This window comes from Limulus polyphemus, unplaced genomic scaffold (genome assembly GCF_000517525.1).
Source record: "Limulus polyphemus unplaced genomic scaffold, Limulus_polyphemus-2.1.2 Scaffold1365, whole genome shotgun sequence".
NCBI classification, from domain to species: domain Eukaryota; kingdom Metazoa; phylum Arthropoda; class Merostomata; order Xiphosura; family Limulidae; genus Limulus; species Limulus polyphemus.
In genome coordinates, this window is record NW_013666975.1 from 203,046 (window position 1) to 226,623 (window position 23,578).

The 23,578-nt window shown below is 31.5% G+C and overlaps 1 protein-coding gene across 1 annotated transcript in view; it reads right to left on the reverse strand.

Moving 5' to 3' along the window:
* LOC106463279 (staphylococcal nuclease domain-containing protein 1-like) overlaps nt 1–23,578 on the reverse strand; it is a 40,462-nt gene that overhangs the window by 11,549 nt on the left and 5,335 nt on the right. Inside the window, exons 3-16 of the mRNA XM_013923294.2 lie at nt 21,107–21,256; nt 19,825–19,948; nt 19,340–19,421; nt 18,808–19,057; nt 17,903–18,064; nt 16,333–16,439; nt 15,869–16,051; nt 12,053–12,262; nt 11,496–11,679; nt 10,895–11,036; nt 8,423–8,535; nt 6,066–6,254; nt 2,054–2,189; nt 648–838 (exon numbers count right to left, since the gene is read on the reverse strand). Coding sequence (XP_013778748.1) covers nt 648–838; nt 2,054–2,189; nt 6,066–6,254; nt 8,423–8,535; nt 10,895–11,036; nt 11,496–11,679; nt 12,053–12,262; nt 15,869–16,051; nt 16,333–16,439; nt 17,903–18,064; nt 18,808–19,057; nt 19,340–19,421; nt 19,825–19,948; nt 21,107–21,256 — 2,223 coding nt within the window. The remainder of the gene's footprint in view (nt 1–647; nt 839–2,053; nt 2,190–6,065; nt 6,255–8,422; nt 8,536–10,894; nt 11,037–11,495; nt 11,680–12,052; nt 12,263–15,868; nt 16,052–16,332; nt 16,440–17,902; nt 18,065–18,807; nt 19,058–19,339; nt 19,422–19,824; nt 19,949–21,106; nt 21,257–23,578) is intronic.

Here is a 23,578-nt window from a genome sequence, read left to right on the forward strand (position 1 = left end):
AAAAAAAAAAAAAAAAAAAAACCACAAGAAAAACATTGCTCTATAAACCTTAAAACGTAATAAAAAAATTGATATTTTGCATATGGAAGCATTGTAATATTTACTGATAATGTGCCAAATTTCATTAACATTCGCTTACTAATTTAAAAGTTATAGTATGAAAAATATAACAAGCACAAAATGGTTACGAGGTCGGTGACAGGGACTGAGCCCGCACTGAAAGAGTTAAACAGAGAAAGAAAATCATGTGAGAAACAAATAAATATATATATATCATCTCAATGAATAATAGTTTCTTAAATATAAACCTATACTTTGGGATGGGCAAAAAAATTCCAAAATAATCTATAAATACATTGTTTACAGATGAGACTCCACAGAGTTATGTAAAAAATGAAATTGAAACATTTCTAACTTCTTTTTGAAAATTACACTTAACAAATGTTAAAGAATGAAAAAAATGGCAGTTCTCAAACATTTTTGCATTAAAAAGTATTGAAATTTGATATCCAGTGTTCAGTTTAATATTTGTTTACACACATTATTTTTTATTAAATTGAAAAAGTTTACTAATATCTTCCTAACATTCCCTCATCTTATTTTAATACTTTACAAAAGTAATTTACTGTTGAAGAAACACCACTTACATTGCCAAAGTCAATATAAAAGACATGAACAATGTTTCCAGCCACTTTCTCTATACGAGCTCGATACCACTGATCATCCACAAACTTGGAAGCACATAAGACACCTTTCTTCGGTGTAAAGGAACCAGGGAGAGGAGGATTGGAGGCCAATTCCTCTCGCAGCTTGCCCATCATTTCCTCAAGCCGTGGACCTAAAGTGTTAAGAGTTTTAACATTAAAAGGTTTTGAACTAAAACACCCCCAGAAAATAGCAATTCTTCACAAAAAAACAAATTTCTGTTTAAACAGTAATATTCACAGATTATCCTTACTATAATTAGGGTGAAACTCCACTCATTAGTACATCACTTAAACAACTACTGGAAATAAAAATGAACAAGTTAATTACTGTATTATTACTAAGGTCTATATCATTAAAATTACTGTGTACAAACTAGTTATTTTCTTTTAACCATAAAAAACTGAAAATATAGATGTTTGTTTCTTTTTATTACTAGATTCTTTGAACTTAACAATCAGACTCGCACTCAGAGGTGTAGTGCTGCCAAAGTGCATTGGAACACCATTCAGCTACCTGTAATTTGAGCTGGGTCCCAATACTTTAAAATATAAAAATATGCATATAAAAATGATTTATTCAGTTTCACCTAAAATTAAGCATTTTTCATAAAAAAACTCCAGAGAATCAGAGAACACTCTGACTTCTGTGATCCCTTGTGTCCGCTGGTAGAGCTCTAACAGACCACCCAGCACGCACACACTGCCACTTTCCCTCAGGAGTTGGCATCAGACATCATGTGACTACTTTGACTGAAGAGCAGGTGTTATTGTTAAAATGTTTTTGTAATCCATTACACGGTTGTTGAAACATTTTATAAAATACATATCACAATCATATTACGTGTTTAAAATATAAACATTTTTAAAAAGCTTATTATTTATATAATAAGTTATTTGTGTTGGTAGGACAGGAGGTGTGAAGAGCATTATAAAACTCAAAGTTATTAATACTGTTTGCAAACTATTGCCATTAAAATTGAAGTTGAAGACTAAAGGTGTTGTTTATATGACCCTTTTCTTTCTTTTGCTGCTTAATTTAAAGTCGCAAGCTTTCTCTTGGTAATACACGTGTATTCAATTTATTACTAATTTAAGTATTCTCAAATAATTAGAGCTCCATATATTTTCTTCAGTTCCAATGGACTCATAATAATGAGAATTAGGTTTCGAATTTGAGACCTCTACTCTATCTGACAAATTTTTACAGAGCTCCAGCACTATAAAATTTAGCACTGCACTACTTCTCACACTGTTTTAAACTTTTCAGATATACACAGTTTTCACAATGTCACTGTTATGAACATAAACAGAAATATTAAACAGGATAAATCAAGAAAGGAGCTTACCTTCTTCCACATGTTGTGCATAGAAGTTCAGATTTGGTCGGACTTCAGTGATGATGATAGATCTGTAATTGATCTTCCTTTCAACATTATCTTCCTTTTTCTCTTCCTCTTTTGGTTCCTCAAATCCTGTCCATATCTTATAAAAACAAAACTACATTTTTTTCACATTTCCTTTACAGTTATTTCAAATACACTACATAAATTGATGGATGAAGAATTTCACATCTTCCAAGATAAAATATTATCCCCCTTCTCAGCAACTTGTTCAGAGCTAAATGACATTTCAAACACTTGTGTTCAATATGAGAATTTTATATTACGTTTAATGTTACATTTTCAACCAGTTTACTTGCATGGGAACAGTTGCACAAAACATTTTCTGGCTAATATAGCAATAGTGAGCATAGTATACATAGTTTTTTTTGCATTAGGTCTACTAAAGTCAGATTAATCATTTAGTTAAAATAAATGTTCAATCAATTTCAAGTATCAGCAAATACAATTTTCTATCAATATAAATCTCCCAAGTGACTAGATTTATCATGTTAAACTAATTCCAGGAATAAATTAGGTAATCACATGCACACCTTTTTGAAAATCAGCTTGGTATAGAATGGGTTAAGTTTACAGTTTTTAATATATCATGTGAAAATATCCACTGTTGTAAAAAAAAATATCTGGTAATAATGATAACAATAATTTTTTTCAGACCTTTTTTCAGAGTTACATTCAAAATTTAATCAAATGTATATGAATAAATTTGGCATCAAAATGCAGTTAATAAATCAAATTTTATATGTTTTACTTCCTTAGTTTTAAAAGGAAATATTTAAAAACATCATTAATTCCCCTCTGTATGAGAATTGTGACATTCTCTAGGTCTTACCCATTCTCTCATTTATCACACCTCTCTGAAGTAGAGAATTTAATGTAAATTACTCATTATAATATACATATTACTAAGGCAGAGTCTAATTTTTATAGCCTTCAATCTTCTCTGTTTATTGAGGTATAACTAAAAAATCAGACCCACTTGCCACACCCACCCATCTATTATATCATTTGTGACCAAAAGAAAGAGAGAGTTTTAATCTATCAAATGATGTATTATATTTTGTTGTTTTCAGTGCAGAGTATTGTCTATTTTACCTTCACTTTCAAAGTTTCTCCCAAGTTGTTCAAATTGAGAAGTTTAGGGAATTATTCTGAGGCTCTTAATGCCATAGTTAGAAAACTAGTTAAATTATAATAGTTATGGGACATTGTTTGCTTTGTGACAATTATTTTGTGTTTTAGGTGACTATTTAAGTAAATATAAATTCTTTAGTGTGGTACCATCATTATAAAAAAGTAGGCTTAAATTTTACCACTATCCAAGAGCAAAAACAATAGGTCAAAGGTAAGTACTATATTTCTTGTTTTTCATGTATATTCTTTGTTTACTATTATAAAAGTAACTAAAATGTAAAAATTAAGAACTTATTAGGTTAGGTAAGATAATGAAAAAAAATTCTTCGGAAAGTATGCTTGCAAGTGTTCATGTGTTATGCCCTTCAATACACTAATGTGAGCTACATGTTCACTGAGTGATTTACAACTTGTATAGTGGGATTATTAGTCAGACACAGTGCAAAGGGCAATAAACAATAAAATTAGTTTCATGTTACAATTTGAAGTCATTCTAGAAAGAAAAAGGTAATTTAGATTTATTTCATATTTTTTTATGGTGGTTACAAGGTTGGTCATATCGACACAGTCCATATATAGTTAGGGTAGAGAAAAGAACAGATAAGATATAAAGTTTTACTGAACAAAAAGCATTTGATATTTATTTATGAAGTTTTACAGGTTATGCAAGTGAAATTTGAAAATTTCAGATGAAGTATTTTTAATCTTAACAAGAAAATCACTTTGCACTCAAAGTAGTCAATAATCTGACTCCGTATAGTTACAGATAAATCTTTAGCAAAAATATTTCATTAAAAAATCTTAATTTTAGTGTACGAAAGACATGTAATGTTTACTGATAGCTTGCCAGATTTTGTGAAAATACACAAAAAATATTAAAAGTTATAGTATGAAAACTGATGGTTACAAGGTCAGTCACATCGACAAATCCCATATGGAAAAAGAGTTAAAGATTTTAAATCATGTATCTATTGTTCTATATTTTAAACCATCTATTAATTTTTCCCTTCATAATATCAAAATGTCAATGCACCACCTGGCAAGGTGTTAACCGTTAGTGTGTGAAATTTCATGATAATGTATATACAGCCAGTATATTTATACAACCAGTTTTATGTAGTCTACCTCTACAGTTATACATTTTTGTATATTCATACACAGCCAATTTCATGTAATCTTCCACATACAACCAGTTTTATGTAGTCTACATCTACCTCTACGCCAACATTTGCTGTAGGAAACAAGTGTTTTGTATATACATTCACAGCCAGTTTCATGTAGTCTCTCTCTCTACGCCAACATTTGCTGTAGGAAACAAGTATTTTGTATATTCATACACAGCCAGTTTCATGTAGTTTCTCTCTACACCAACATTAGCTGTAGGAAACAAGTGTTTTGTATATACATACACAGCCAGTTTCATGTAGTCTCCCTCTACACCAACATTAGCTGTAGGAAACAAGTATTTTGTATATTCATACACAGCCAGTTTCATGTAGTCTCTCTCTACACCAACATTAGCTGTAGAAAACAAGTGTTTTGTATATACATACACTGCAAGTTTCATGCAGCCTCCCTCTACACCAACATTAGCTGTAGGAAACAAGTATTTTGTATATTCATACACAGCCAGTTTCATGTGGTCTCTCTCTACACCGACATTAGCTGTAGAAAACAAGTGTTTTGTATATACATACACTGCAAGTTTCATGCAGCCTCCCTCTACACCAACATTAGCTGTAGGAAACAAGTGTTTTGTATATTCATACACTGCAAGTTTCATGCAGTCTCTCTCTACACCAACATTAGCTGTAGCAAACAAGTGATTTGTACATGTTTATACATTCATACTTACAGGATTATACGTTGCTCTGTTGCATGTCAAGATATGACATATTAAGTAATACTGAAAACTTAATACTTGATGGTAATATTTAAGAACTACAGAACAGACCAATTACCCCTGAAGTTTTCAAGTTGGAAAAAAACCCAGACATAACAGTATTACCATTTGTCAGATAATCATTAACTATATGAATTGTTTGTATTTTGAGAAAATATATATTCTTAAAACAAATTTGAAATCACAATTTTATTTCACTTTAAAGATGTCATTCGTAAGAATAAGCAGTCATTGATCATGTAAAAATAGCATGCATGGGATCCTCCACTAGGTGGTTGTCTACTCACAAAAAATAGAATCAAACATCATGCAGCACAGGTTGACAGAATGTAATGTCACAGTGACAAAGGATAACTATGTGTTAATTAAAAAGCTGAGGATGAGCAGTGACTTACAATTTGAGAGGATAATGACTTCTAAACTGAAGCCCACTTTTAACCAACAGAATGTTCTGCTTCTACATTTTCCTTCAAAGCACTGGTTATATTTCAACAAATTCAATACATATAAGAACTTGATACTGACTCAACTTTCTGGAGTACATATGACTTTGAAGACTACAGTTAACTAATCTTACCACAAAATTAACAATGGATAAGAAAAATTCCAATGCGATGAAAAGAATTAGCCCAAGTTGCAGGATGAGTATTACAGCATTTTAACTATAGATTAATAATTACTCAATTGTCCACTTAAAAGCTTTATATATATATATATATAAAGAAAAAATAGATAAAACTTTTACGGGAACAGTTGAGGAATTAATGGCATTTTAAATCACAAAATTCACATAAATGAATTGGCACTTGTTATTTACCTTTAAAAGTATTTGTAAAAATTCACATGAGCTTCCATGTTCAAATATTTCAGATAAAAAGTGTTCAGCATGAGGCTAAAAGCTCTGAACAATGAGGTACATACCTTATCACCTCTCTTTTTTGCTGCATCTTCAGCTATCTGCAGTGCATTGTAGTACGAGCTACGTTCAGCTGTAAAGTGAACAGATGCAAGTCCTTCTTGAACTAGTGTTACAGATAAGTTGATGTTATCAATCCACATCCAGCCAATAAAGTTTCCAGCTTTGTCCATGGTTTCAACTTCAATTTCCACCTACAATAAAAATGAAGAAAAATTACTTACAAACCCATCTCTAACAGCAGTAGAAAATAGAAATTAAATTCTTACTTACTAAATGTACATCTTTAAAAAGTAATTCACTATAATTATACAACTCTGGGACTGACACCATAAAAGAAATACAATGTACAGTATTTTCAGTATTTCACAAATTCTAGCACTTTTGCATACAGAAGCTACTACAGTTTTATTAACAGTATAATGGAGGTACACCGTATACCATTCAGTAGAAAATTGGTTTACACGAGTGTTAACACGGGCTGTAACAATGTATTTGAAAGGGCTAAGCACCTAAAATTTGGTTCTCAGTATGGAACAAAAAAAACTGTTCCTTATATAGGAATCCAAAGCATGTTTTTGATTATGATATGGTTGATAAGTACCCCAAACTTTCAGCTGAGCAGATGCTCACACAATTAGAATCAGACAATCTACACGAGTACAAATTTACATCAATTTCTGAGATAAAGAGCTATGTGACTCAACTGTCTGCTAAGGAGAAGCAGTAAACATTACTGATTAACTGTCAGAATAGCACTACACAACAAGGCAAATGTTTCATGAACAATGTAGGATTGAATGGAGAATTTTTTGCATGTGATAAAGCATAAAATGAAACTGTAACGAATAATCTAGTAACAAACTTGAAAGTTTACACTGATATCACGATACTGCCAAAACTAGTGATAGTAATAACACTACCAATTTGTCAACATTAACGATTAGGCAACAAGGTATAGAAGAATGACCTATTTGACCATTTCACTGTATTTATATTTTGTATTCATGGTAGATAGGCTTAGTAGCTTTGTCTATTAATGTGGATGATAGGTAGTAGGGTGCTGATTAACTATCATTCTTATAACTAACCCATAGCCTAAAGTGAGGGAAAAATTTTGTGGTGTCACAGAAATTTAAATTTGCCTCACCAGTTCCAAACTCCAGTGCTATATCATGTGGCTAACTTGCACCACCATTTCATAGGGCTGTTGGGTAACTTAAATTTTAAACATAGTCATTTGGTTGTGGGCACAACCATCCAACACCAAAAAAACATTTGCAACAAACCAGCAAATTTCATCATGTTTCATGCTTAACAGATGCCAAAGATGATTGGTAAACTGCCTACATTTTGTTGATTTATTTTATCAGTATAATTTCTCTACTTTATATTTAACATTTTGGATATTTTCCATTTCTGGAAAAATAAGCTCTGATTTTTTATCATTTACAATAACGTATCCCCATTATAAAGGTACTACAAAATATGTACGTGCAATATAAAATAAATATGGCATGTTTCAGAAAAGATCTGTCTCTGCCCCCTCTATCCTGTCTCTTTCTCTCCTCCCCGATTTTTATTGGGAAGGAAAAACTGTTTTGGTAGTGGTGGTGGATTTATCTCTAAAACCTCCTTTGGTCAATGGTCCTTTATGTGTTGTGCACACATGTACATCTGCACAGTACATTCAGCATTTCAGCAATTTTAAGAATTTTGCTTCTTTTTTTAGCAGGTCTGTTTGAGTCACTGAATAATTAAAAATAATGAAGTCAAACACCACAATCTAAAAGACTACATCATTTAATATGTGCAATTCCATGCATAAAGAGAATTTTTTTCAATCCAAACAAATTATGTCTTGAATATAAAGCATCTCAAACTCAATAAACTTAAGATATAGTAATAATAATTACTGTATGTGGAACAAATGAATATGCATTTTTATAAAATATATTCAGTGAATAAAGTATTAGTTAATACAAGCATATTTATACTTACGTGTTATCCGTCCAATTACTTGCATTTTACAAGTAATACAATTTTATCAATGTAACTCAGTTGAACTTATATCATCTCTCTTATTATTACCCCTAAAAAATTGGGGGGGGGGGATAATCTAGTTTGGCCATTGGACAGAGGATAAGTTTATGCAGATGTCATACTATATATCTAATTGAAAGGGACATCAAAACTCCAAAATGTCCCAAAAATTCTCATGACTTTTGCAAGTATGTAACCAAAATCTATCATGATGTAAAGGATTTAAATATATTTATGAAATATTGCAAAATTGGAAAATAATTTTTCCTTTGCTTGGCAACAGCTTAAAGCATACCTCAACAGTTCATTTTCAATTTACCTCTCTTTGGTGACACAGTTCCTTAGTAAACTTGTGGGCCTCTTCTCCCCATGGTTCTCCTTCTAACATGCCGCCTCCTGGACTCGGTCTAGGACCACGTGGACAACTGATGCCTAAACAACAGAGAATTTTTAATATTCAATAACTAGCCCCAGAAGTATAATATGATAATAAGTGGAGAGGATAAAATCTGAAACTTAAGGCACTTTTATCATATGAGTGCCCATACAGAGGTGTAAGTCTGTAAGAATACTGAGGTAAAGATAATTGTACCATCTGAAAGATCGGATTATTTCCTTTTTTTTTGTAATACATTTGTAAAAAAAGCTCATTTTCATCCTTATTTATTATTAAAAACTATAAAGTTCAACTATCAAAAATGCACTTTTTGTTTTAAAATTTCCAATCCGCTACAGCCAACATACAGTTTGAAAGGTTTATAAACAGATGTAAATTTCATAGGTAACTTTCATAAAGAAAATAGGAAGATAAATACTATCTATTTATAGTAATTTTAATAATATGTAAAATATTCTATTGTACAACTTCTTTCAACAACTGGGCTAGCTAACACATGGTATCAAAAATGTGCTCACATGTTGGAATGAAATAGATATAGAAAAATAACATGGCTGTACAAAGAGATAAAATTTTGCCTAAAAGATGAATACAAAGTTATATTTATGGGACAATTATTTTGTGAAATGAATAAGATAACAACAAAAGAGAGATACCAAAAAAGTCCTTAGTCATAAAATTGATTTAGTCTGTACAATAACCATGTATAAAAAATAGCTTTAAAATCAGCAGTTATTGGTGTATTGTTTATCACATTGTGGTTTTTATTTACAATACAAAAAAATCAAATTCAGGTTCAAAAACATTCAACAGTAATCACATTTTATATTTGAAGTGTCTGTATTTCACAGCAACTATGAGCCAATTATGACTCCTCGTTTTGGCCAGTTGCAATGACATTCTAGCTTAACACAAGATCTCTCCCTCAACCAGAAGCACCTTAGATGTAGGGATTGGATGTAAAAAACCTGGGATATAAGTAAAAAACCTGAGATATTAAGATTTATAGTTTCCAAATTGAACAAAACACGACCGAATTATGACTAACCACATAATCAGCAGAAACCCCACTGTTAATGACAGTAATTCTTGTTTGTAATCAACAGGTCCACTACATGTACCTCCTTCTTCTTTGTTCATCATTGTATCTGCTTTTCAGAGCAGAGCCCAACAGATCTTCAGCAAATAGCTCCAAGCCCCACTGACCATAACTGAAACTTTGTTACACTTCGACATGTCATCATCAGTCACCATTATTCCCTTCATTACCTAAACATGCAAGGTTCCAAGATGTTCAACTTGCAACTTGCAGCCACTGTGGATGCGATCACAATGGACTTTATGACAGCCCTTGATGAGACATATCCATCTATCAAGCCCAAAGATAATATGATGGCACTCAAAAATAGGATTGGTGCTGACAAGGACAGTGGAGATAGTAGCAGTGGCCTTCCACCAGATCAGACGATCAAGAATAAGGTCTCCAACCTCAAACAGACAATGAAGAAAGGTCACATGATTTGAGAATTAAAAAATAGCAATCAATTTTTGTATATGACTGTTGCTGGTAAGGGTGGTGCGACCACTCTGAAACCCTGCATCTCTTTGACTACACATAACTCCTGAATGCATTATGTTACGATTATACGGATTACATATTTAGATGCAGCAGATTTCAGACTTTCCAACAGCATATGCAAAACCTCCAAAAAACAATTACCAGAATTTCTCGTTCCTTGCCCTGCCATGCAAAAACATTATTTTGTTTCTTCTTGAGGGAACTATCCTGCATTAAGATAGGCTTAAGGGCACAATTCACTAAAAAACAGGGAGGAAAAAACGTGGAAATCTCTCAGAAAACAAACAAATTTAATCAATCTTGATTATTAAGATAATATTTATAGTTTTTCAAAACCAGTAATTGATTATAAAAATTGCTCAAATTGTATAAAAATTACAAAGACAACAAAAAAAACTGGAAAAAGCATAGTTATGAGGGATAATTACTAAAATCTGAAGTTACTAAGAGTAAAAAAAAACAGAAAAGGCAGAAAGAAAACAAGTATGCATTTTCTCAGTTACCACAATGATGCTCAAGTTCAAGTTGTCAATTATTTTCACTTCAAATGTTAGATTTTGAAAATCACATTGTTATTAATGCCATTAGATACTTCTTTTCAACTATACAAATTATGTTCATCTATCTTCAGTGACAAGAAAATTTTTAACTTTCATCATGAGCAAAATGTTTGAACTTACCAGTCACATAAGTAATCAAAGATTAATAGTCAGACTTATTTCATAACTTCAATGTTATAACCCTATGCATAATGACTTGCCAATACATTTACGGGTCAAATTAATGGACATTATCATATTGCAATTCAAACTTACCTCCTAATAAAAATGTAATAAGACAGTTTTCCCTTGAAACAAAGATACGCAATCTTGATCCACTTGCCACAAACTCGACCACTCCTTCCATTCTGCCAGCTCTTTGTAAGAATGGGAAAAACTGTTTAGACTTTGACAAGTCCTAACAAAAAAAGTACATACTTACAATTAACTAATGCACATATGGAATAACAGCTGTTAATTTTGTATCTTAATCATTTCAGTATCTTTGAAATAGCAAGAAACAGAAAAAAATCTTATGAAGAAGAAATCACAAGTTTTGTAGTCAACTATAAAGAAACTTAATTATCTTTTCTTTTAAAATTATAACGATGAAAACTTACCACGTCATAATTTTCTTTCCAGTTAAGAACAACAAAAAAAAAAAACCTGCCACAAATGAATTATAAAAGTGTATGAACAAATTCAGACCAATAAAATTAACGACTGTAGGAGATACAATGTATTAACAAACTCTATTCAGTTTTTTAATTAGGAAAGAACATTTTTATTTGAAAAATCTTATCATGAATACAGGAAAACTGGCAGATGAAATAGTATTGTAAAATAGTTGCTTAGTGCTATTAATATAAAACATCACCCCAGACAAGTCTACTACACGGCGAACTGGTGTCTCCTTTTTGCTATGAAGTCCTTTTCCCGATTTCTGAGCTTTCATCTCAGATGCAAGAAGTTCATCATAGTGTGTTGATCTCTGGTCATCATCCTGTCTATATCGAACAACTGTGGCTAAGCCCTTGCTGATAAGTGCTTCTGCAACATTTCTAAATAAATAACATGTATAATAAATAAGGCTGAAAGAAAACCAAAAACAATTTTTATTTCAAATTTGTCTGGATGTATAAAAGTTTTATTTATTTTGTTTTTTTGATACTTTACAATAAACTGTGTTCACCCAGTTTTTAGCATTATAAGTCAGAGTTACTGATGAGCTACTGGGGGGGCGAGTTTTATATAAGTATTAAACGTAATACTGAGAACAAAGGTGTACTTGTATACTAAAATGCAACAAACAAAAAAACATCTTGTCTTTCTAATATTCAAACATACTTAGGTAAAATGACTAACAAGTTATAAACTATTAGACAAAGATGTTTTAATGAACATTACAGTAATCCAAATTTTTAAGATACTTACTGTCCCCCAACAGTCACAGTACAGCATACTTTCTCTGGGAAAGAGTTTGAAGCTGGTTGAATGTAATCTTTAGACACATTCACCTTTTTTCCAATCAATTTCTTCCTAAGAAATTCTCGTGCCTCATACATGTAAGGAACGTCATACAAGGGTCTGAAAGATCGGCCTTTGTTGTCTTTTTGAATTTCACTTTGTTTATCTTCAGAAAGTCTAGAAAAGATCACATATTTTACAATAGAAATTTTAAAGTGAATAAGTATCTCCATATATGGAAACTAACAAGACCAAAATATTTATGTGAATCACTTTCATATTTTTTACAAAACAATTACACTATTAATTTGTCCTACTAAAGTTGATAATATTAAGACATTGTTAGTTTATAGTTAAACACAAAGCTGTACAACTGGTATCAAAATCTGGTTTTCAGTGTTACAAACTTTCAGACTTCCTGCTGAAACACTGAAAGGCAAATTTAAACAACTGACAACATTTGCAAAACAAACACTGGGACTAATCAACCTGACTCAACCAAAAATAACAACTATTCCCTTTATTTCTTCATGCAAAAAATTTTATTTTGGATGCAATGACCCAATCATGTAATATTTAGATATACTCAGGCACAAAAATGCAGAGAATATGAATAACTGTTTCAGTAAGCATACAGTCATGTTACAAAGCACAAGTTCCCAGGAGCTGTTTGCTTTTGATAGAAGATGTATTTGACATTTGATTGTTTGATGAAGTTTTCACTTTTTGCCCATCTCAGGCATGATAAGTTGACCACAGTTTGAGATGCAGTGGTGTTGTTAGTTGTTTGTTCAGCTTTGGTTTTAACATTTGAATTAGGAGCGCTTCCCTTTCCTTAATGTCCATTCATCTGTCGCTAAGTCTATTATTTTGAAGTGTTTGATGTTAGGCTTCTCACTGCAGTTTTTGCTGCTGAGATTGTTGTAAATTTCAGTTGTTGGAAGAGCTGTTTTGCATATGCTCCTTAACCCTGGTAGCTAGGGCTCAGGTTGTTGACCCAGTGTAGCCATGCCTACAGCATGGACACATGTATTGATACACCACCAGCAATTTTTCTGAAGGAGGTATTTTGTCTTTAAAAAGGAAAAAAGTTACATATTCGTTTGTTTGGTTTGAAGATCACTCTTAGGCTGATTTAGGGATAAGCTGATTGCAGAATGTTCTTTACAAGAGAATTTAGTTTTTTCATGTGAGACACTTTAATACACAAGCGTGTTTGTTAGTATTAAGTTTTAATAGGTGCACATATCTTAAGAAAGTATGTTGTGTGTTGTATTACTTCTCTTCAGATAGACCATTAACCTTATTCTGTTTTATGTATAATTATTAGCGATATTTGGTCCTACCTTGGGATATAGACTTATTCAATTTCCAAGTTTTTTTGTTTTTTTTAATAAACAAAAAATAATAATAATACTAGTGCCAGTTAAGTTAGTATTTGAATTTGACTTTTTTTTTTATTACTACTTCCAAACTGAAAATGTACATTTAATCTCTACCTTCTGAAGAAATACATAAATTTGATTTTTTTTTAGATAATTAGTTTTTACATTATCAACAGGGAGAATGTGTTGTTGTAATAAAACCTTTATTTGTGCATATGTAGTACGTATCTGTAAAATGTTGTATATTTTTGAGAGGATACAATGATAGTGCATTTTGTTTTATCAAGCATAATGGATTGATTAAATAAAGAGACACCCCCAGTTTGAGCACTATTTCATTTCTGTATTCATACGTAATACATAAGATGAGTCTATTTTTTCACCAATGCTCAATAGATGTGTAGATTAGAAGTTTTCTAATACTACAGAGACACCAACATGAACAGTAACAAACTCAGATTAACAAAACCAGAAGAGTATACTGAAGACTAAAGTTTTGCCATAACAAATACCCACCTAAAGTCTGACTACAATCACAGAAAACCCAACTTACAGATGGCTATTACAAGAAGATCAAATTCAAATCAACTGCTAAAACAGGGAAAAATATTAACCAATTCCTCCTGAAAAACTTTAAATAGAACTTGGAATAAAAACAGGCAAACAAAATCCTCTCATAAGAAAGGCTACCCTCTCCAACTCCAATGTTAAATTCAATAATTCACCATGCCACTTGTATATTGTATAAATATAATATCACCATTACTTTGTAATATATTCTAACTTGTTAAGAATTTTGTCCACTTTGTAGAGATCATAAAAAGCAACTATGATAACCTCACGAGACCCAATGTTCAGCTTTGATATATCTAACCGATTCACTATTTGTATGTAACAACCTCTGAAAACCTACAAACACCTCACTATGATAGAACTTTCAAGGAACGTACCCAACTGACAATCACCATGATGGTACAACTCAAATTCACAAACTGTATTAACAACTTAATTCCAACATGAATATAAATATTATCAACAACAAGACCTAGCTATTAGCTCAACCCATCAGAGTACTTGATAACCTCTACACGGAAAAATTTTGAAAACAAAACAACAGCTCTAAAACCCAGGATTTAGTTCATATATGCCATTCATACATTTGTAACATGGCTACACACTACAGACAGGATTCCAAAATTACTGAAACATCTGAATAGACAACATCCAATGAGACAATTCGCAAATTTCTAAATGTGATATTTACCAAGACATATAACTCGCATACAAAAAGGATTTAAAGAAAATCCACAAATACAGGTACATACATGAACTCTGGACCAAACCAGCTCAACAATGTAAAGAAAAGCATAACAGACTTGAATAGTTTCTAGAAGGAATAAGGTTTTTAATACAGAAGATGCTAAGAAGAGTGATGAAAAACATCAACACAACTTCCACCCTGAATGGATACCTTGACATAAAAGGAAATAAAGAAGAGAAACACCAAAGATAAGCAGGATAAACATTACAAACATACAGCCATATATGCCTATGTAAAAAGTCATCCACCAAACATGTAAACACAAAGTCAAAACAGTATTCAAAAGCCAAAATAAAATATGGTCATAGTTAGTATCTACCAAACCACCTAAATATCCAACAGAGAACAACAAACATTATTTACAACACCCCAAGTAATTGTGAATTTCAGTTAACTAAAAAATAAAAAGACCAACAGAACTCAGAATTCAGGAGCATAATCAACATACAAGACTCTTTAATACCGATTATCTACAATAGCCAATCATGTCAGTGAATAAAATCATAGGATAAAATGGAATAATACTAAAATAATGGGATGCAAGTCACACACGAGAAAAAAGAAAGGTTACAGAATCCTGCTACTCTTAATTAACCCATAACACACTCAGTCAACCAAACACACAAGTCAATAAAACCTAGGTATCCTCTCTTGAAAATATTCAAATAATTAGCAACTTAAGGCATAATGGAATTGAGAGCCTGGACACCTAGAAAAATCATCTACTTTTTTAACAAGACCAAGGTTTGAATTCTAGCTCCTACCATTATGTGAAGTCTTTCTCAGGATCTTTCTGAAAATGAAAACAGATTAGCAGCCAAAACAGGTAATATAAACTAATTAGTATCTACAATAACAAATGCAAAGTAATTAATTGGTAATTAGACTTAGGTTATATCCTACTAAACTTGAGAATGAAACAATCATGTAATACTAGGTGTTACATCGTAATAAGGTATAAAACTAAACTTCCCAGCAGCTGATAAAGATTTCTATTCAAAATAAACAATCACGCATGTGTTATGCCTCATTGAGTTGAAAAAGCTATATATATATATTTATTTTTTTTCAACCTACCTCGGAGGTCTTATGCTGGATAGAAAAACCTTCATCAGAGTTCCATTGCTAAGTTTTATCACAAGGGAATCAGCATTCACAACTTCAACAACTTTGCCTGTGAACTCTTTGTCTTTGGAATCAATAGCTGGTCCACTAGGAGTGTAATCTCTCCAAATTCTCAACCTTGAATCCTTAGCTGACCTAAAATGTATGTGTATGATTAACATCTTGGAATAAGTACAATTTCCAAACATATAATTAATTTAAATTACATCAATTTCCTTTTTCTTTTTAAATCTATAAATTGATTTATTAATAATTATTCTATATTTCACATTCTTTATATCTTTTTTTTCTTTTACATTTTACAGTGAAGACTTGATAAAAAAAAACTAATGATCTCTTCCAGAATTATTTTCATAAATTTTGCAGATGAGTTTTTTTTGCTTTTTAAAACTAATGTCAATATAAAATAAGAACACCTTTCTGCTGCCCGCAGCTTATCTGGTCCCCCAGTGACAAATGTAATACTCCAGTCAACACATCGAGCAAATCCTTCTTTCAGTAGTAACTCTGCAATGTTTCCATTCTGCACAGAATAGAAGAAAGAAATTAAATCGACTTGCTACTGTAATGTAATCCCTATTTTTAAAAATATTTACAAAGACCTAAATTTACTAGTAATTTTAATGAGATTCTATTGTTTCACAAATATTTAGCATAAACTAGATATAAAATGATGGAAAAACTTGTACTACTAATATCTACTAAAACATACTTTTAACAAATATATTCTTCAATTTAAAAATAACTGCATAACTACAAAATGTTTACTTTTTGTTGTGTTGAGGCAAACTAGAAATTTTAACAAATCTCTATCATTAGGAATGTTTCCTGTTTGATTGGAGCTGCTAAGCATTTTACTACTTTAATGGAGCTACAGAACATTTTAACTACTTGACTGGAGCTACTAGGCATTTTAGTTATCTATTTTTTACGACAAAGAACTTTGATCACAAGAATGATTGGTTTGGTTTGTTTTGAATTTCACGCAAAGCTATACAAGGGCTATCTGCACTAGCCATCCATAATTTAGCAGTGATAGACTGGAGCTAGTCAACACCATCCACCACTAACTCTTGGGCTACTCAAATAACTAAGGAATAGTGAGATTGACCATCACATTACAATGCCTCCACAGCTGAAAGGGTGAGCATGTTTAGGGACAGGGATTTGAATCTGTGACCTGCAGATTGTGAGTCATGTACTCTAACCACCAAGCCAGACAGAAGATGCAAGGGAACATAGCAATATGTATACTGTTTGGAATTTTTACCACATGACTAGAACTATCTGGAAATTTAGTAACACATCTCTACCAGTTACAATACTTACCACAACACTTGATCTAACTGGTATTTTAGCAACATAACTCCGCTGTTAAGAAAATTTACCCCAAAACTGGAACTCTGGTATTTTAGCAACATATACGCGCTGATAAGAAAATTTATTACAAAACTGGAATTCAATGGTATTCCAGCAACATAGCTTTGCTGTTAAAAAACTTTACCATAAACCTGGAACTGGTATTCTATCAACACATCTCTGCTGTTAAGAAACTTTACCATAAAACTGGAACTAGTATTCTACCAACATAACTCTGCTGTTAAGAAACTTTACCATAAACCTGGAACTGGTATTCTATCAACACATTTCTGCTGTTAAGAAACTTTACCATAAACCTGGAACTGGTATTCTTTCAACACATCTCTGCTGTTAAGAAACTTTACCATAAAACTGGAACTAGTATTCTGCCAACATAACTCTGCTGTTAAGAAACTTTACCACAAGACTGAAACTAGTATACTAGCAACATAGCTCTATTAATTGGCATATTTATCACAAAAAGGGACCTAATGAAACTTTTACCACAACACTAAAGTTAACTCATCTTAACATTAAATCTCAAATTCAAAACGTCCACAAGAGCAGAATGAGTTTGTTTCCTAACAATTAATTTGTACAAAGTCAACTTATTCAAGATCAGCTTACTGGATGCACAATACTTCCAAGGAAATTCTGATTGGACACAGATTCAAGGATCACTTCCACTTCTCGTTGAAGAAGTCGACACTCTGTGAAAAATTTTGCTTCATCAGCAAAAGGTTCTCCTACTTGTGTCTGCCCATCTTCTGATGTTTTGAAAGTTGGACACTGAAAATTGAAGAAACAGTATATACACACATACACATTATCAATGAAATAAAATATCTTAGAACTCTACTGACCTTAAAACTTTGTAAGAGCTCAGAATTTACTCTTTCATTTAATCATTTGAGTTTTTTATTTTTCTTAAAATCAATGAAATCACAAAATATCTGAAATTTAAGTTACTTTATGGTTATTTCAACTAAAAGTCTTCAGTTAAATACAAAGATATAAATAAATACTTTGTTTTAATGGTAACTCATAGCTGAAACCACACTATTCACACACACACAATTTCTCCATACTAGTTTATCATATCTTTTCAGATTGTGTCTAACAAGGGTTGGACCACACTGATAAAACTGAAGAATCTAAGATTTAGATTTTTTTGCTTATTTTGAAATTGATCAAAGTTTTTCAACATAATAAGCAGTTCTTTTGACACATATTTATTTGATAGCCATAGAAAAGGTTTATACAGAGAAATTTTAACTCGAGGAAAGTAAACTCTCTTTTCTGCTACCACCGTCATAGTCAACATCTGTAAAATATTCAGTCTCGACCCACATGACAAAAGAAGGATTAAAAACTAACTTCAGAATAGTGCTAAAACAGACAAGTTATCATTAGTCATTAATGTAAAAATGATTAATATGTCCTGGTAAGATCACTGTTATTTCACGCACAGCTTCATAAGGTGAAAACAGTTCCTAAAATTACTGTGCTTATGTTGAGAACTGTTGATTTACCCTAATTCCAGAGATCATGACTGTCAACATATAGTAGTCCGGAAGAAGTAAAACTCGGAGTGTACTTCCATCCCGAACATGTTCAACAATAGCCTTCACTGGTGCATGATGAAGAGAATCAATGAAGTTCCGAGGGTTTTCCACAGTGTACTTCATGTCTCTAACATGACTATGAGATGGATCAGTACTCCACTTTCCTTTTCCTGCAGCCTTGGCTGCATCCTCAAGTTCACAAAGTTTCTGCTGAATACTTAAAAAGAAAAATTGAAAATTGAGTTAAATATAAATTAGTTTTATTTTTTACATTCAACATGTCACATAAAATTACTAATATTACCATACTGAGTTAGCTTGATGAAAAATGTTGTTGTTTTGTTTGTTGTGAAGCACGAAGCTACAAAATGGGCTATGTGTGATCTGCCCACTGTAAGTATAAAAAGCCCTTTTTTTTTTCATTGTAATGCCTTGACTTACTGCCGAGCCAATGAGGAGAGGGGCCTAAAATTAAAATAAACAAATTTATGTAACTTACTCTGAAGGTTTTACACCTGTTCTTCTAACTTCAACAAGACCCTCAACAACTAGGCTCTCCACTATATTCTCACCAGAAGTATCTGGAAATGAAAACTGCATTTTAACAACAAAACACTTAATCATAAAAGTTATTAAAAGGTACATAACAAAACATAAAAGGGATATATACACACACACTCCGATACCAAAAACATAGAACAGATATTACAACATTTCAAGGTTACTAAATTATCAATATATCTCAGAACAGGAAAAACTATAAAAAATAACTTGAAAAAAAAGTCACATGAAACATACACCAACTCTGGTTGCACATACAAGTTAAAATCACATAAAGATGTATTTCTTGAAATGTACTTCCAATATTATTCACTGTCACTAAATATCAAACTAAGAGAATGTAATGATGAGATTGACTACTAAATTAAACACGAAACAAAACATTAACTGAGTTGCATCTCAACTGTTATTCATAATACACACCTTTCCCAATGAAAACCAAACCATACTCTCTCGTGGAGTTGGGGACTTTATACTCAATTGTAAAGCAAACTTCTTTTCCAATAAGCTTCTTTCTCAGAAATTCTCTTGCTTCCCATGCATATGGCTATTTATATACAAATCTAATTAGCTCTGACAACTTTTCAAATCCTTTTAAGAAAATTTCTAACAGCTTAAGCCTTTCAAAATAATAGGTGTAAATATTTATAGCAAATTAGATTAAACAATATTGTCATGTTTTTTCACTGGATAGCCAATATATTATGGTTCATCATTATTTTACATTAAAAAAGAAAGTAAGATAAAAGTGGGTGATGAAGTTAAACTTTTATCATGGTTTTTATATTTAGATTTCAATTATTACAAAATGCCTCTTATCATTATAAGCAACAATCACATGACAATAGCATTTTGGTATGAGAATGGTGTTTAATAATTATCTTTCCATCACAGGGAACATTCAAATGGATATTACACAAACATATTTGACATCATTCTTACAATTAAAAAAAAAAAGTTAACATATATCTTCTTTTGTTAGAAAAGTGCAACCAGATCCAAAGCAAGTTAAAACAGACATTGTATGATATTGCACTACTTATGCATAGAAGTCAGCCTTTTTGTTAGTAGGTGTTCTCTCTAAATCAGTACTACGACATCATGAATCTTCAAATACATTTGATTGTAAACTAAACAATTATTTGTGCTTTAATGAATAGTTCAATTGCTAGTTGGTAATAACAATAATAAAAACTTAAAAAGTGGCTAGTAGGAGAAATGCAAATTTTCTTTACAATGTAGTTCTTATGTACAGAGATTTTCAACTCAATTATGATGAATAAAAAGCTTACCAACTTGACATGTAATTTAGAATTCTGATGGTAGATTATTCATAAAAACTACAGGTCAGCTACATAAAGATAGTCATCATCATACTTAATAGCCTATATGATATCCTAGGTTTAATTACTAACTTTTTTTTAATAATTTAAAAATATTTAAAAGTAAATGTCTTAAGCTTTCAACCAACAAATTATGACTTCTGAATCCAACCCTATGTCTTTGCATTTGTTTATGTTTAGGTAGTTGCTTTTATTGAGTGAAAAGTGGGTGTTAACCTTAGGCTTTGGCTTTCTATAACTACTAAGCATTGGTAGTGTAGTGATAATGAATACAGGGTTATGTAACAATACTTTGAATTTTGATTTAGAATACGACACTTAACATTTTATCAATTACTTGTTTTTTAAATGTACAACAATACCTCATCTTTGGTCTCTTGAGATGTATCAACATTAGGGTTTCCACGACGAGACAGTTTGGAGGCATTAACATATGACAAGTTAATCTGCTTCTCAGGTGGTGGGCCTCCCCTTGGTTGACCTCGAATGATAATAGCATCACCAGAGAGTACCTAAACAAAATAATCAGTGATTATTAAGATGTATATATGTATTTTTTAATGATAATTGCTACTTCAGAGAGCATGAAAACAAAATAGCCACTGATTAATATATGTGATGTAAATATCCATTAATGATAATTGTAACTTATAAGCAAAAATAGGGCCAGCAAGATATTCTGTTGAAATTTTGAACTTAATCAAGTGAGTTGTTGAAATGTATTTGTAAATCAACATACTTCCTCTCCCAAAACAAGCTGAGAGCCAAGTTTAAGTAAACTTTGAGTAATATTAGTCACCAGAGCAACTGAGAAAAATTTAATGATATTTCTTCAGATAAAAATATTTTAAACAGCAGTTGAATATTAATTATAATAAAACTAGATTATATAACCTTGTATGCAAAATAATAAAAGCACAGAAAAATACACACACATATATATATATATATATAATATTAGCATCCCATTACAAAATACCAACAATTATACACTGCTCCAATTAATTTTTGCCATAATCAGTACAGTACTGATCAGAGATTGCTTATATCATTATCTTTCAAAGGTGGTCAGTAATTCAGTATCACAGGCAATCATCTTATATGCTGGTATATGAACAATCAGTATTGAGGGAGCCAGCTATGCAAGGAGGCAGTGTCACACTCCTATTGATGCAGGGTTGTCACAAACCCATTTACATGCAACAATATCACATGGCATGTGAAAATGTTTTGATATAGAGGGCAGCACTGAATCAGGAAAGCTAGATGTGAGAAGTGGTTATGTACTGTACCAGAAATTCCATTATTCCAGATATAACAGTGTTCCTTTTCTAACTGACTTACAATGTTAGTTTTAGCTGCTACACATATCCACCCTCATTGATTCATTTCTCTCTCTCTATATATATATATATATATATGTATATTGTTCCAATTTACATTTGAAAAGCATAATAAAGCCAGGATTCACCAGTCCTTTGATTATAAGGGAGAAATATAAGACTTTTTCAAGAGCCTATTTGTCATATGGCAATCTTAAACTTCACACTACGTTATATGTTGTTTTTTTTGTGACATTTTCAATTATTTCATACTGTATGGAATTAACAATTGAAAATGTTTACCATTTTTTCAAGCAGATTTAAAAACTTGAGATTGATGTCTGTTTTGACAGGCACATCTTGAGATCGAAGTCAACAGTGCAATTATATCATAGTTCAACTTCAAAATATGACACTCAGTTGTAAAATCCTAGTATCAGTCTAGTAATAAGATGTCACAATGCTTTACTTCTCATACAGAATGGCTATGTATTGAAATAAAAATTCAAGTTGTTATTTTTAAGTTATCCCTATAATGGAATTCACATTTCACACAAATATAACTTTAAAAACTCTTATTTTTTGTATACAATATACTTTTCACGTTTACTAAAAAATTGCCAATTTTTGTGAAGATACACAACACTGCTAATGGCAGATGTGATATGCACGCTTTTGGGATTACAAATGAGTAGAGACCATAAAACCAGTTTAAAATGAAGGGAGATTACCAAGAAATGGCTTAAATCTATCAGGACACTCATAATCGCAATATATTGATAGTTTGATGCATAATTACACTTCTAGTTATCTTTGCTTTCTTCTTAAGCACAATGCAAGAATCTACACGAAAAAATAGCCATTTTCACAGTGTGCAACCAGTAGGCACATCAATTCATACTTTAGCATATTGGTAATAGTACATCTGTAGCTGATAGGTGTAAAATAAAAAATAACACATCTCTCTCAAAAACTTGTGCATATTTTACATGGATATGCTAGTTACCTGGAGCACTGATTATATATAGTAGTAGCACCTCTTCAAAAAATACCCATATTTACATGTAGTACCAGCATCCCCTTAGAATAACCAGTTACATATAGTAGCACTAACTCCCTATTAGAACAACCATTATTTTTCAGTTCTTCTAGATAACTTGCAAGCCATAAACAAAACAGTTTAATGAAACATTTTATTTTAACTCATAAAAAGCAGGTAAAACTAGTTCTACTGCTTTTAAAAAACAAGTAAGTTAAACAGGATCAATGAACTAAACTGGACAGGGAATATGAAATTCCTGAACTTAACACAATTTGAACAAAGTTCTCAGTAGTAAAAAATACAGAATAAAAACACCAACCACTATGTCATCCAGAACCTCATCTCAAGAGAATTAAGGAATGAAAAGACAATACAGCAGATTGTGAGATATATATATATATATATATATATATATATATATACCTAACTTAAATATACAATAATATAGACAATAGTATACTACACATGAC